The sequence below is a fragment of the Trematomus bernacchii genome, unplaced genomic scaffold (assembly GCF_902827165.1).
Source record: "Trematomus bernacchii unplaced genomic scaffold, fTreBer1.1, whole genome shotgun sequence".
Lineage (NCBI taxonomy): Eukaryota > Metazoa > Chordata > Actinopteri > Perciformes > Nototheniidae > Trematomus > Trematomus bernacchii.
In genome coordinates this window covers 7200445-7215867 of record NW_022988066.1, presented here as the reverse complement: position 1 = coordinate 7215867, position 15423 = coordinate 7200445, and the positions used below count along the sequence as shown (strand labels likewise).

The window sequence follows — 15423 nt, the reverse complement described above, 5'->3', positions numbered from 1 at the left end:
TCTCCCCCACACTTTCTCTCAGTAATAATGAGTGACCAGGGGTCAGCACACGCTGCTGTTCACATTAATTGATACACTTCAGCAATTACAGCTTAGTTATGTCTCTGCCATGCTGCATATTCCAGATGTGGGCATGTGCTTGTGTTGGCATTCAAGGGTGAATCTAATGACCATCAATGACAATTATCCCACCGCAACGTTCATTACCTTGCCCATTTACACTAATGCCGTAGAATGGTGAACCCTGTGTGCATGTAAGAGCTTGCCTGTGTCTCCCCCACCTCACCCTCTCTCTCTTCTCCGCCAGTCAGTCATGTTCTGTGCTCTGTGTAATGGGTGAGTAACCAGGTGAACACGAGAGGGAGAGGGGAGACCAGGACACACACCGCCCATTTTTCTCTCTTTCTCGCCCTCACTCTCTTCCCTTCTTTCTCCCCTCTTCCTATGGATCCTCATCTTCATCTTGTTCTTCCTCTCTCTTTTGCATATTGTTTTCAACAGTAAACAGAAGTGCAAAGTTGTCTGGCATTGTAATTACCCTTTTCTTGGAACGCATAACTTTTTTTCTTACACTCACAAATTACACTGTATGTGTTAGTGTGTGTGTGTGTGTGTGTGTTTGAGAGAGAAAGAGAGTCAGGTCTCCGTCCCCTGGGCCTTTCTGTGTCTCTCATTAAAGACAGACGGTTGACGGAGCGCGAGTGTGTCGCTCGCCTCGCCTGTCGCCCTCGACAACAACACACTACCCCAGCGGTCTGGAGGGAGCGAGCAAACGGGAGGGAGCTGGTGTGGTGGGGGGGTTGTTGAAGAAAAGAAAGCTAGATGAGAGGTGGAGAAGGATACAGCCATCGAAATTCATATTTGTCCATCTCTGTATTCAAATCTAAACCGCTCAGATTAAGCCAGAAATGCACGGCGTTCTTTACAGGCTTAAAGATCAGGATTTGAACAAACACTTTCAGCCAAATAGTCACTTTTTATTGTGACAAGAATTTGCACATCATGCAAATTTGTGTAAGAACTTGTTTAGTTTATGCAAGCACAAAAACTAAACATTCCTCACAGCACTGGCTTAAATCTTCCTTTCCTTCTCTCACCCGCTCTCTGTCTCTCTCACTCAGTAGGTGTGTAAGTAGATAAATCTTGTTGCCTGCGGCGACTGCGGCATTTTCAATTTCCCAGTGGGAAGTGGCGGCGGTTGGGAAAGGATGTCGGAACGCTTAAGGAACAGCGTGGCGAAGCCCCGGAGATAATGCTTTAGCCACACAGGGACAAAACAACTGACTGCCTTACTTACTGACTGTTTGACTGACTGAAGAGAGACACATGGAGGGAAACAGGCTGAGAAATCAGGGAGATAAAGCTTTAGTGAAAGACAGAAGAAGAGACCTGAGGAGCCAAACAAATGACACCATGGCCTGCTCTACAGTATTTCTTAAGGCCCTGCCTCTGTCCTTTCTTTGTCAATCAGCGTCTCTGTAATATTTGTCTTATTCTGCCCTTAATATCCGATCCTATCTATATCTGTGTGTGTCTCATAAATATTTGATACAAATACATGCAGTTTGGTTTTTATGACATTTTCATTCCCTCCCTTTTTTAAATCGGATTTATTCCTTTTTATGTGCTTCACAAATGTGCGTATATCAGTCTGTATATTAAAGACCATATTAAGTGTGTTTTTTGTTTTCTCTCCTCAGGCTTGTCCAGAGATCTGGAGACAGTATCACATCACAGTGAGTATTTGACCACAAAACCAACGCTGTCAGCAAACTCCACACTGGTGTTTTTAAATCTGATCTGATCCCTTCCACATCTCTTGATGTTTTATGAAGCACAATGATAAAACAAAGTGAGGTCTTAGTGCTGCTTTTCTTCGCTGTCAGAGAGAACAAGGCAGGTGGACAAAGGGCCTTTTGTAGATGGATCGAGGACCACTGACTAGACACCTGAAGTTGATTGGGAGTTTTTTTAAACAGGAAGAACATAATAGTACATTCCTGTTGTACTCAAAGGTGTGTATTTAGAAGGGCAAAGGGTCTGAAAAGGGAGGTGTTACAAATCTTGTGTTACACAGTTCCTTCAGCTTTTACCTTAAAGTCCCATAATAGATACATGCAAATGATGCACATGCTTTTTTACATTTCATAACATTAACCCTATTACAATGGTAACGTTAACTCCTTTAGATTGTACCAGCAGTTTGCACCCTATCTGTGTCCAATTCTGCTAAATCCCCGTGGAGTTCTGCTCAGAGTCCCAATTAAAAGCAGAGAAATGTAAAAGAACAGGGTGGTGGAGGTGGAGGGGATGACTAAGCCAGCAGCACACCCGCCCTGCCCCTCACAGCCGGGGACACTTCTTGAATCTTTTTCAAGCAGAACCTTTCTTCATCAGAATAGAAATATTTTAAATCTTACTGTAGTGATATGCTATAACCAATATTCATTTCTAAACTCTTCAAGGACCACACATTATTCACTCTGTGTTTTCATTTACAGTTTTTGGTCAACTTAAAGGAAAAAATTGAAGTAGTGTGGTAGTGCATTAGTAGGTGTAAGCTGCATTTATCAAACAAAGCTCTTATAACACCAGAGTCTCGGGTGATGACCATCGCATTACTCTCTCAATGTGCTTTCTTCAGTGTCTTAAACGTCTACTATTAAAATCCACCGAACAGTGATAGTGATTTGAGGAATGTGACCAGAACCAGATCATTTTAATTTAGCATGTGGATGTGGACAGCCACCAGAAAAAAAGTATTTTCCATAAGCATGAGGGAAAGGTGTCACAAGATCACTCAGAATCAATAAGTCAGTTGTGAATGGTATTGAACTCGCCCTGTAGCAGAGGAGTGAACCATGGCGGTAAAAATCTCTGAAGATTAAGGAAGTGCCCTGAGTGATGGGAACCTTTTACTTTATTTAGGCTTCATTTTCAACCTGGTGTGTGTGTGTGTGTGTGGGTGGGTGAGCAGAAACCATGTGTCAAAGAGTAGAAAACTGTGTGACAGTCACTAGGGCCATATGTCAGCAGGGATGCATTTGCTTATTTGTGTGTGTGTGTGTTCTTTATCCAAAAACTGAAACGATAACTAGTTTCATTGGCTCCTTATGTATGTATTTGTGTGTGTGTGTGTGTACGTGTATGTGTGTGTGTGTGTGTGTGTGCATCTGAGTGAGGGGGCGATATAGACCTCAGCCTAAGAGAAAAGAGCAGCTTGTTTGTCAATTAAAAGACGTGATAAAGCATGAAATGGGCTGCCAACGCCACTCGGGACGAGGGAGTGCGAGAGAGGGAAGAACAGTGTGTGTTTGCATATATCTTGGCGTGCACTTGGCGTGTGTGTTGGGGGAGGTCTGTCACTCTCCTCTATGGAGATTAATTAGCAGGGGCTGTCTAATGAAAAGGCAGCATCGTTAGCGCAGGGTAGCACGGCGGGAGAGACGCAGGAAGGAGGAGGGAACGGGAGAGAGAAGTTCCAGGGGAGAAGCTGGTAGAGAAGATGGGAGTTAAGTTTAATACTTGCTCATGTGTTGGTGGGGGATATTTTTCTTTATAGAGTTTGAGTTTAAACCACGGGAAACAGGCAAAGATGCTGATGAAGGAGCACCGAAAAATATCTTTTGTCACCTGGCAAGATGATGCAGCCAACTATTGTGTGTGTTTTTCGTGTGTGTGTTTGCGTGTGATGCTGTGCTTTAACGGGTGGAGGATTGTGACCCAGGTCTAATTGAAGTATTTAAGCCATTTAAGCACTGGGAACAGAAGGTCGTTACAGATCCAAACTGGCATGGGGGTTAGGGGCTCGCACAGACACAAACACAACCAACACACACACAGGGCTCCTTCTGTTTAAGACAGCCTCATTTTATTCATGATGCTGCTTATGACCCTGAACTCCCCAATGTGAGAAGAGGTGTGTGTGTGTGTGTTTGCTTTGGGAGATGTGACTCTGTCACCTTCCGCTGGGCTCAGCCAGGTGTGAAAAGGCATTCTGTCAGACCTCCCTGCTACTGGGTCCATTTATCCTTCGTGTGTGTGTGTGTATCTGTGTGTGTGTGTGCTGGGTCCGTTTATCTTCCGTGAGTGTATGTGTTGTCTGCCTGCACCTGGCCCTCAACTAACAAACTCCTCCAAACCACACAGTATAGACCACAAAGCCCTGGGGTATTTACTGAGAAAGTAAGATACTGACACACATGGACACACAAATACCTTCACACTTCTACAAATATATATAGAGAAGTAAATGGGGTAAAAAGCTATCCACACAACATTTTCATCTTGTCTGTGTCATATGGTTTTGAAGACATTTTTACACAGAAGTAATATTTACACAGAACAATTTGCTTGGGGGAACAGGTTACCTTTGATAACTCTTTCTCAGTCTCTCTTTCTCTTTCACTCACCCACACAAACGCCTGCAGACAACCTGGTTTGACTTTTCTTTCTTTTGCATACAGCGTTACAGTGAGGGGTCATACCCTATCAGCCTACCGCCTTCTGTCTTTGCCAGTACGATACATGCCAAATATCATTTACCCCAAAAAATGTTCTCTTTGATTATTGAATGTATTCTGCCATTTAATTGTTTATTCGTATGTTTTGTTGCACGTATTAACTACCAGCCAGCATCATCGACTGATCTTGTAAGTGCCTTCCTTCATTTCCCAGAACCCTCTCCACAAAACAAAAAGAACAGATGTGAACTTGGTATGAAGACGGGTGGGTGCATTGCATCATGCCTCTTCTGCTTTGAATTTTCCACTGGTTGTTGATTGTCAAAATGGAGACTGTAGCGAGAATGGCTCTGTTACTCTGAGTGAGTGTTGCCGAGTAGGATATTAATTGTCGGTATGTTGGATAGCTCAAACGGTTTCTGTTCCTATGACAGCATTAGAGCAGCATTGAATATATGACGGTGATGGCATGTTGACTAAATTCAACCAATCAATAACAGGAATACCAAAAATACTGACAGAGCAAATAGGGCTGCAGCCATCAAGTATCTGTCAGTAATCTTCTTTTCTTTCAATACATATTTTTGCCTATATGATCGAAATGTTCTAACGTCCAGGATGACATCTCCACATTGGGTGTGTCTAGCAAGCAGGCCAAAGCCAAAAGGTGTTTAGTTTACAACTAAATAAGACTGAGAAAAGCGGCAAATCATGAGGCTGAAACAAGCGAATAATTGGCATTTCTGCTTGACGAAAGGATTTAAAGAATTAATATATTACCGTAATTGTCAGTTCTGTCACATAGTGTATTTGAACTCCACCATAGTGGTTTTGTTTGAGAGATTTCTGACGTAGCATGGAAAGGCAAATTATCTCTTTTACAATTACCAGCCCACAACAGAAAGTAGACCAGGAAAGAGTAGGAAAAACAGAAATTGAAGTCAGGGAAAGGGAAAGAAAAGAGTGTGGATGAATGGAAACGGTCGGTAAAGGCAGGAAGGTCAGAGCATGTTGAGCGAGCTGCTGTCCACACACAGGCTGCCTCAATGCATGTAAAGATTATGCATAAATGTGTGCATTTGATCAAACAACAGTTTTTCCTCCTGTTAGTGTTTTCAGGACCCTGCTGTGCCGGTTAAGACAAGAGCGCCACCCTATGGCTGCTGCAGGAAGTGTAGGCTCTCACTTTAAATATCCTTGCTGAATAAAGTTTTTTATTATTTAGCTCTGAATGTAGTTAGCAGGTTTAATTTTGCCAGCTTTATGTGTAGTACTGGAGCAAAAAGAGACCATGGGGCAATAGATAAACATGATTTACCTACATGGAAGGAAAGTGCTCTGTAAGGAACAGATACAGAGAGGGGGAGACAACTAGAGAGGGGTGTTGTAAGAGATTCAGGAGGATGGGAGTTGAGACAGAGAGAGAAACGAGGAGGGGTGAGTGTATTAAAAAGGGTGAGACAGACGAGAGAGTGAATCTGAGCAGCTGATTGGTACAGGTATATCAGTGTGTGAGCATTGATTGGCCTCTCTTTAGATAGCAGGGGTGACACCTGTACGTGTGTGTGTTTATTGATCGGCACCTCTGCCCGTGGTGTGTGTGTGTGTGTGTGTATGTATCGAGCGGATTCTCTCCTCACGGTGGTATCAGTGTGTGTATCGATCTTTTCCTCTGGGACAGGTGTGTGAGTGTGTGCGTGTGTCAGTGTCTCTTGGGGCGCCGATGAAAAACAGTGTGTGACCTTTCTGTTCACTATAGAAATTAAGCCGTTTTAACTCTCCTTTTGGTGTCCCTCTATTTCACCTCACTGGCCTTTTGTCTCCCTTTTCATTTAGTATGTTTTATACCTTTTTTGTCTCACCGTCTTTCTCCAGAAGGTCCTTTTTCTTTTCATGCTCGATTCACACATGTCTTTGTTGGCCCAAGGTTAGGAAGTTTTGCCCCATTTTAATCCTAAATTTACATTTTTTTAAATAAATTGAAATGACTTTTTAACCAAGTGGACCGTTTCAGTTCATCCATTTCAATTAAAAGCATCATTTGTTTTCAAAATATTTAATATTTAAGATAACTCAAATGTGGTGAATTATTTTTCTTCAACTAGGATAAACAATACATAAATCCGATTTCACACCGTTCACAACTCTTACATACTCATCCCATTGTGTAAGATATGTACCTCAGATAACAAAAACATTTTTTTACAAACTAATTTTAATGCCAAATTACATTACCTTTAAAAATGTTTTTATTTATATTCCAAGGGATAGATTTTCACCTAAAGTTTGGCTACAGGGAATCAAAAATACCTGAAATACAAACTTGATCTTCAGAATAACATCATTAATATATATAACTATTTATAGTTTTAGCATGTTTATATGTATTTATTATAAACAGCACGTATTTGGCACAATAGTGTTTATACTAGAACACAAAACAACCTTGAATCCCAGCATAATGTCCGAACAGCTCTGTTGATTTTTTTTTTTGTGGGGAAATTATATATATCGTTTTAATATGTTATTTGTTAAGTTAATAAGTAAGTCAGAGTGCATCTTTTCGAACCTTAAACCAGTCTCAGTATAGCAGTTGTAATTGACCACAGGTGAAGTTGCTGTAGGACGTTTTCAGCATTCTGTGTTAGAGTGCCCTGCAGTGGTTAAACAGAGAACTGCAAAATGTAAGTTTTTCTTTCAATTTCATCCATTGGGGAGTTTTTATGCAGAAACATGGCAACTGTGCATCTGTAGCCAGCTTGTATGTTTTTTTTAGCTGAGGGTCAAATGTATTTTGTTGTCCCTCTTCAACCAAAATAAATCATATAATGTATAAACATAATAAGTGAATTAAAAAAATAACGCAACTCATTCATGGTGATTAAGAATGTGAGGTGTAAAAGAAAAGGTGTAGTTAAAATGTATTCTCCACATTGGTGAAGGGTAATCTTTGCAACACTAACCCGCCTCTCAAGGTTTGTCATTAAGGCACTGCGTGTTGAAACCGTATCTAATGCACATCACCCTTTTTTACATTACTTGAGCCTCACAAATTACCCATAATTCTAATAGTAAGGATAATACCGGTCTTAACTCTTCAGTTCTTTCTGCTGAACTTCAAATCCCAGGTTTAGGGTTCAACCTCTATTCCACTTCTCGTTCTGTCCTTCCTTCTGTCTGGCTGACCTCTTTTCTTATTTCTCGTACAAGAAAGGGCTCAATTCAAACAGTGCTTTGTGAAAATCCTTTAAATCCACATCCATTCAGTGAGCTGTTTTTGCTGCCTCATCATTGTACAGTACAGACCTCTCACCCCCGCCATGCCAAAGACTCTGCCCTTTATTCTCCACAGACTGAGACACTGAAGGCGCAGGAGGCAGGGGAGGGTACATTTGTAAAAGGAAATGTCTTTTGTACGTTTTAAATCTAATTCCATTAACATCGAGCAGCCACCAGGTCAAAGAAAGTTTTGCAGGGTTAAAGTAATTTGGGTGGTGCAGTTCATTAAGGAGAGGTGTAGAAAGACCATGGCACCTTATAGCAGTTATAGCTAATTGGTATATATCCTTTTTCTCTGACAGCCTTACTGCAACTCAAAATTAAAATCAGTACAGTTCATTCTTTAATGTCTCGCATGGGAAAGTTGGCTTGCTGCATTACATGAAAACAAACTCTTACTTATATATAATATTTAGATTTCGATTTAGTCGGTCATAAATTGACCAAGATTTACAACAGCAGGTTATTCCCATGACGAATTAATTAATTGCTGATAAAAGTAATCATTACTTTTAGATATCAGATAGTATTTTTTAAATGTTGGTTCAGGTGTCTTAAAAAACACTGCTATATGTACATATGTACAAAACCGCAGGAATGTACCCACAAATGCTCACACACACACACACACACACGCACACACACACACACACACACACACACACACACACACACACACACACACACACACACACACACACACACACACACACACACACACACACACACACACAGGTGCAGCGTTATCAGAGGTCTTGCAGGCTTTGCAGGTCTTTGTGCCTTTCCGCTTAGCTGGATAGTGTCGTTTTTGTGGAGTATGTGTGTGCCTGGAAGTGTGTTTTTGTGTGTGATTTGTTGGCTTAGATGTAAAATCAGGATTTAACATCCTGACCAGGGCACAGAAGTCCATCTGTATATAGTGCATCCAAATCCCTGTCTCTCATGTACATTGGTGTTGTCTCTTTCTAATTGCTGGGGGGAAAAACTGAATAACATGTTTCCATAAACACTGGCAACAATAGAAAAAGGCCATTGAGCAGTGGAAAGAAATCAAATAACTTAGACCGAGATTTGAATAGATTAGCTTGTATCCTCTGTTCCGCCTTCCACGGTGGGACCAGATTACCTCCAGTCGCTGCCCTAAAAGGGGGGTCTTCCTCAAGAGGTGGCAACCCAACTGCTGTTCCCTGCATCATATTATCATTACATTCCAGGAGCATTTTCCTCCTCTAAAGAGAAAATCAGGACTCCTCCTGATTGTCTTCAGACTGATTGACTGACTGACGGGAGGAGATAGGAAGAGCCTCTGGGAATTTGTGTGTGTGTGTGTGTGTGTGTGTGTGTGTGTGTGTGTGTGTGTGTGTGTGTGTGTGTGTGTGTGTGTGTGTGTGTGTGTGTGTGTGTGTGTGTGTGTGTGTGTGTGTGTGTGTGTGTGTGTGTGTGTGTGTGTGTGTGTGTGTGTGTGTGTGTGTGTGTGTGTGTGTGTGTGTGTGTGTGTGTGTGTGTGTGTGTGTGTGTGTGTGTGTGTGTGTGTGTGTGTGTGTGTGTGTGTGTGTGTGTGTGTGTGTGTGTGTGTGTGTGTGTGTGTGTGTGTGTGTGTGTGTCCTCGCAGGGCGCGGGGTTAGGGCTTCGGCCTGAGTCTTTGTGAACTGGCAGACACAAAGGGGGCAGGAATCACATCTGGTTACTTGGAGGACCCCCCCCCCCCCCTCTCTCTCTTCCTTTACCGTCTCCATAGCCTCCCTAACTGCACACCTCCACCTTAAAGTATCTCATGAGAATGACTGATTTCCTCTTCATGAGTAGGAGCAAACAATGTGAATAAGTTCTTTATAATTTTGAACTGTTCAAATTCCCAAATGGATACGTGGATTAGAGGTTCTGTAATTGCTTCTTGTATATTCTCCTTGAGAAAATGTTCACCTTATAGCCGTTTCACAACTGTCTAATGAACCCTCCCTGTTAGCCTAATATGTACATACTGGCATGTTGCACACACGGGCACCACAAGGGTCCGTTTGTTTGTTTTGGTATGAGCCCAGTAGTCTGGTGTTGTGTTGTGAGGCTGTTTTCTATGATAAAGCATGCAGAGTTGGTCCCTTGTGGGTCCAGTAACATATGCAAACCTCTCTCCATTGCTGCAATAACATATGCAAAACAGCGCCGCTGGCCCCAGCCCCCACGCACCCACCGCCCGTTACCGTTCGGATCCCACCCCCTCTCCTCTTACACACACACACACACATACAGACACGCACACAAGCCTGTTTGCTTCTCGGATTGTATTTGATGACTGTGTGTGTGTGTTCCTTCAGATTGTAGTCTGTAACAGTCTGAGCTTTGTGTTGGCCAAAGGATTATCACAGCTTTGCCACCAGCAGCTAAGGCAAGGAGCAGAGGAGAGCAAGGCTTAGAGAGACACAGTGCATGTGTCGGGACAACTGTGGGAAATAAGGGTGTGTGTGTGTGTGTTTGACAGAGAGAGAGAGAGTGCGCTCATGTGTCAGTGTGTGCCTGCATGAGAGGCCACGGATGGCTGGTTGTGTGCGTCCACCTAGGGAAGCCCTTAGGACCTTCTCAAACACCCTTCTATACACACACCCGCACACACACTAAATCGTTAGTCCTCATCCAGCTTCAGTCTTCTTTTTTTCGGACTGGCAAAGTGTCTCTGAACAGCAGAAGAAGCAGAAGCTCTTCACGTCGTATCAGCAGGAAGTGGATCAGACTTGGATCTCTCCTGCTGTCTCGTCATTCACAGGACCGTTAGTTAAACACACACCAGCGTTTTTCATGCTGCCTCCCATGCTGGGAATTGTATGTCTAGCAAGTTTATGAATGGAGAGATTAACGCCTTCTGGGAAAGTAGGCGGCGGCGGATATAAGTGAGGATTTTTATTTGATTGATTCTGGTTATATACAACATTGTTTCTCTTCAAGTTTAAACCATGATTTATTATCCAAACAAATGCTTATCGTGCACTACTATCATAATTCTGTGTGAGTGGACCACAATAAATGGATTGGATTTGTCCGGCTACATATTTTCATCGTGATCACAAAATATCCCCTCTAGCTTTTACTGAGAAAGACAAGAGAGTCAAAGCCAAACCTCAATGTGCCATACTGACTTCACTGCACAGCCAGACTCTCCTCTTCATTCCCATGAGAAAAAGATAGACACCAAACTGATCTGATCCCACAGGCCCTGGCCCTGTTAGCAATTTAGATGCCCCCGATAGGAAGCGGCGGATGAAAACAGAGTGGGATGAAGGTTCATTCAGTTAATTAATATTGTATGAGGCAGACAACTCCTCACACGCATACAGACACACATTCACGCCAGGTTTCCAGACCACTATCACAGGTTTATGGGAGAATAGGAGGGGATTTCATTTCTTCCTCTTCTTTTTTCCTCCCCTCTCTATTGCTTTCATTCATTCTGCTGATGTGCTGGATCAGAGTGTGTGGAGATAACGCAAGCCCAAGGTCAGTAAGGGAGAGAGAGGTAGACCTACAGCCAATTTACATGAAGGATGAATGGGAAGAGGGTTAGAAAAGGGTGAAGGGGGCTTGAGCCGGGTACTGTGATCTCCTTAGGGTGCACATGTGTGTTTGTTTGTGTGTGTGTGTGCGCGCTCGCAAGAGGTCTGTGATCTCCCGGCCTTTGTGATGGAGATGGGCCCGGCCGGCCTGACCCGATAATGACGCGACGCTCTAATAGCATTCATCCTTTCTGCCGCAAAACTACTCAAGCGGAAAAGAGAGAGAGAGACAGAGGGAGAGGAGGGGAACAAGGGAGAGAGGGAAGCAGGGAGGGAGGGGAGGTTGCTAAGCTATGTTTAAGAAATGACGTGGGGCACAAATAATTTGTAATCTTGGAATCAGGGGGGAGAGAGGAAGGAGGGGGCACCTTAGTTAGGTGTGTGTGTGTGTGTGTGTGTGTGTGTGTGTGTGTGTGTGTGTGTGTGTGTGTGTGTGTGTGTGTGTGTGTGTGTGTGTGTGTGTGTGTGTGTGTGTGTGTGTGTGTGTGTGTGTGTGTGTGTGTGTGTGTGTGTGTGTGTGTGTGTGTGTGTGTGTGTGTGAGACATTAGCAGTAAATACACTGTGCCTGTGTGTCTCCTCTCTCTCTCTTTATCAGTGTATATTTGCTGTGTGCGCTGGAGCATGGAAGGCTTTCAGAACACCGGCCCATAGGGGACGGGACCCTGTGTCCAACACACACACACACACGGTTACTTATCATATAGGGTCATTACAGGCCTCTAACTATAGCCTAGTAATCACTGGTTTGTATCAGAACCCATATTCGCCGTACAATACACAGCAGCCTGTATCGGTAGAGAGCATGGGAATGAGAAGAGGGAGGTTAACCACCTCCTTATACAATTATTTAATTTAATTTTAACAAGCTCCTTTGATTTTTCTCTGTGTAGACTGAGACACGCACTCCTTTGAAGCCAAAGGGAAAAGATCGGGGTCGGACCCCCGCCTACTGCTACAACTGCTCCAGGAGAGGACACTTTGGACATGTGAGTATCTCGCTCTGTCTTGTTTTAACTGCCTTTCATTTAGTTTGTAGGCATTTTTTAGTTTGTATCATGGACAAGTTAAAGGCCAAATTGATTTCCAGGCACATCAATTGGTTTAATTGCTTTACAAAACTTGTTTGATTCGTACTATACACCAGATTTCGAATTTCCTTATTTTAGTAGACCTTTTTTTTTTCCCTTACTTTCTTATGGTGTGCATATCGGGCTCAATTTCTAGAGATTTGTCATACAGTAGGATTTTATCTTCTAGATTGTGAAAGAAAATAGTAAAATCTTTGTCACTGTTAGCACCGATTTGACTAGATGTTTTGGTTATTTTGTCAGGCTTCATCTCTCGTATTACATGATTTATTTTTTCAACACAAATGTCCACCAAGTTTGCATTTCTTTAAATCTTTAACTCCTACAATAATGTTATTGTCAAATTGTTTTCAAAAATTGGCATCCTGGAAATGCTGACAATCAAATCGCCACCATTAAAGGTGATAGATAAAGCTAGCTCCATTGGTTTTGTTTAAATTCCATTACACACTCTACAGAATAACCGTAGTGATACCATAGGGATAATCTAATTTTGGTCTAAAGTCCATATCATCTTTGTAGTTTCAATTTCTATTTGAATATGATGCCACAAATATATTTTACGTATTTGAGTGATATTTGTGTTTGTACATTCGGTCATGCTTTGGTGTGGTTTCCTCAGGTGTGTACACGAAAAAGGATGTTCAACGGAACGTATCCCAGCACACCGTTTATCAACTTCTACGACACTAAGAAGGAGATCAAAAGTAGAGGAAAGTGGATATTATCGAAGGTTGAAGGTAATTCACACACAGAAACACACAGACACCTTTTCACTTAAATGAAGTCATCATTTTTGTCTTACCTGTGGTCTTGAGTTGTATTAATTTTAGATACATAATAAATTAATGCTTTTTTCTTTTTGTTCTTTTCGCAGAGCTGAAAAAAAATGGCCTTTTAACTAACAGTTCTCAGACCCCTTTCACTCCAGGACCGCCAAACAAGAGACAGAAGTTCAGCCATCACAAAAGCAACCAACAGACCCACCATACACCTCGCCAAAGCCCTAGCAACCACAAACCAGGCCATATCTTTTTCAATGACGATGACTTTCAAGCTCCAGCACCCAAAGCGAGATTGAACAATAGGCCCAAACAACAGGAAGGCACTGAGAAACCATGGAAACCGAAGAGACCGGTCCCCACTTCGAAAAAACCTCTTCCACCCAAAAAAATAATTTTGAATGAAACGGATGACTTTCCCAGAGGAGGAGGCAAAAGAGGAGATACAGAGAAGAAGGGGAAGAAGTTGGGGAAAAGGAATCATGCTCCTGAAAATCTACCAAAATACAGTTGGATTCAAACTGAAGAGATGCAGGGGTCAGTGCCAAAGGGAGAGAAAAGAAAGAGGAACAAGAGGAACCGATACCTGAAGAACTCCGATGCTTCACAGTACCCAACGGATGAGAACCTGTTTACCATCAAACAGAGGAAACGCCACAGATAGCACCAGTGTGTGTGTGACGGCAGTGATCTTCATGACCAGTTCATCGTGTGTGGTCAGGACATTTCAGGAGTCTCAGGCATTTTGTTAGACTGCCAGTGCTGCTGGAGACGGTTCATAGCCCTGTTTTATGGAAGACCTTTTCAAATGTCACAGTAAGAAGAGCACAGTTGTAATTAATAAAATGAGTAATGAATATTTTGATCTGCTTTAGTTTTCATGTCCTGGTACTGTGCATGTTGACTCACGTTCACACTAAAGAGCCCACTTGAGCAGAACAGAGCCATTGTTGTTGTGATAGTCAGGTTTCTATTTGAACATTTAAACAGGTTTTTCTCTCTTGAATCTTTCCTCGTGTTTCTACAAGTCCCATACTGAGAAACACTCCTAATACATCATTATAGTGTCATCATAATACAATATTGATTCATTGAACAACAACATTTGCTGATAACACAAAATCTGAAGGATGTTTTTGATTCATTTAAATTAAATTCAGGGGCCTGTGAAGCTTACATACCCATTTATATCAACTTTCGAAAAACAACAAAAATGTGGTTTGACATTTTCTTTTTAAACGGGATTGGTTGATGTTTTTATTTTTGCATTGATGATATTTGATCCTTGACCATTGAATTGATACATTGAATAGTTTAGAAAGGTATATGCAGTATAACCAGAAGGGATGATCATGACAAGCAAAGCTTTCCTTAAAAGTTGGAGCTGTATTTTATAAAAAAAAAAGGTATTTTCTGTTTGATTCTGGAGTTGCTTTTGTACAGTTTCTCCTTGTGGTTAGTGTGAATAATAACCTTTATCGAACAGTGGCCTCATTTTAACAACTAATTCATTGTTTTAATGTATCTGGAGACAGACAAGTAAGAAACCAGGTAGGAGTTCATAAGATCAGTTTTTTTAAAGGGAAAGTTCATTATTTTCCTCTTACCTTAAGTGCTATGTTTCAATCAGCTCATTGCAGCTCAGCCGTGGAGGACACCCTCAATGTTTAAATCTCACCCCGTTAAAAGCACAAGCCTATGAGCAGATGCAGTCCTTTTTATATGCGACGATGCGGTTGGCATGTGTACAGTAGACCGTTAGAAAGATAATAATCCTCCCAACAACAAGTTATTTTGATTATCTTGGCTAACTGGGTCATGATTTCTGATTTCTGAAACAGACATTGCTGTTAGTTATTTAAAAAAAAAAACTGTTGCTGTTTAGAGCACCACAAACCAGATGCCATCTAGTACCAATATATTTAAAAAAAAAAAAAAAAGGCAGACATCTCTCCAGTTTAAATCTCCAACACTGTACAACTATCCCCAAAACAGTCTAGAGTGATTCATAGCACTACACTTTGTATTGTAGGTAAATTGTCCATTTTGGGCAATTACTGTCTTCAAAACAAACCAAACATTCAGTTGCATCAACGTATCAATTATCATTAGATTGCTTAATAAGTAATGGCTGAAATTGATCTATGGATGTCATAGTTATCATATTCTCCAATTTCTTTGTTCACATTAGTTTCTGCTTATTACATATTGAATTAATAACAGACTCTGCTCTTTGAAGGAAAGAAGGATCATCTCATAGTGCCT

The 15423-nt window shown here is 41.9% G+C and overlaps 1 protein-coding gene across 1 annotated transcript in view; it reads left to right on the top strand.

The window, feature by feature from the left end:
* Positions 1-15015, top strand: part of zcchc7 (zinc finger, CCHC domain containing 7) — a 45544-nt gene extending 30529 nt beyond the window's left edge. The window contains exons 7-10 of the mRNA XM_034120739.1: positions 1701-1736; positions 12179-12274; positions 12999-13116; positions 13254-15015. Coding sequence (XP_033976630.1) covers positions 1701-1736; positions 12179-12274; positions 12999-13116; positions 13254-13822 — 819 coding nt within the window. The 3' untranslated portion in view covers positions 13823-15015. The remainder of the gene's footprint in view (positions 1-1700; positions 1737-12178; positions 12275-12998; positions 13117-13253) is intronic.
* The last annotated feature ends 408 nt before the right edge of the window (positions 15016-15423 follow it).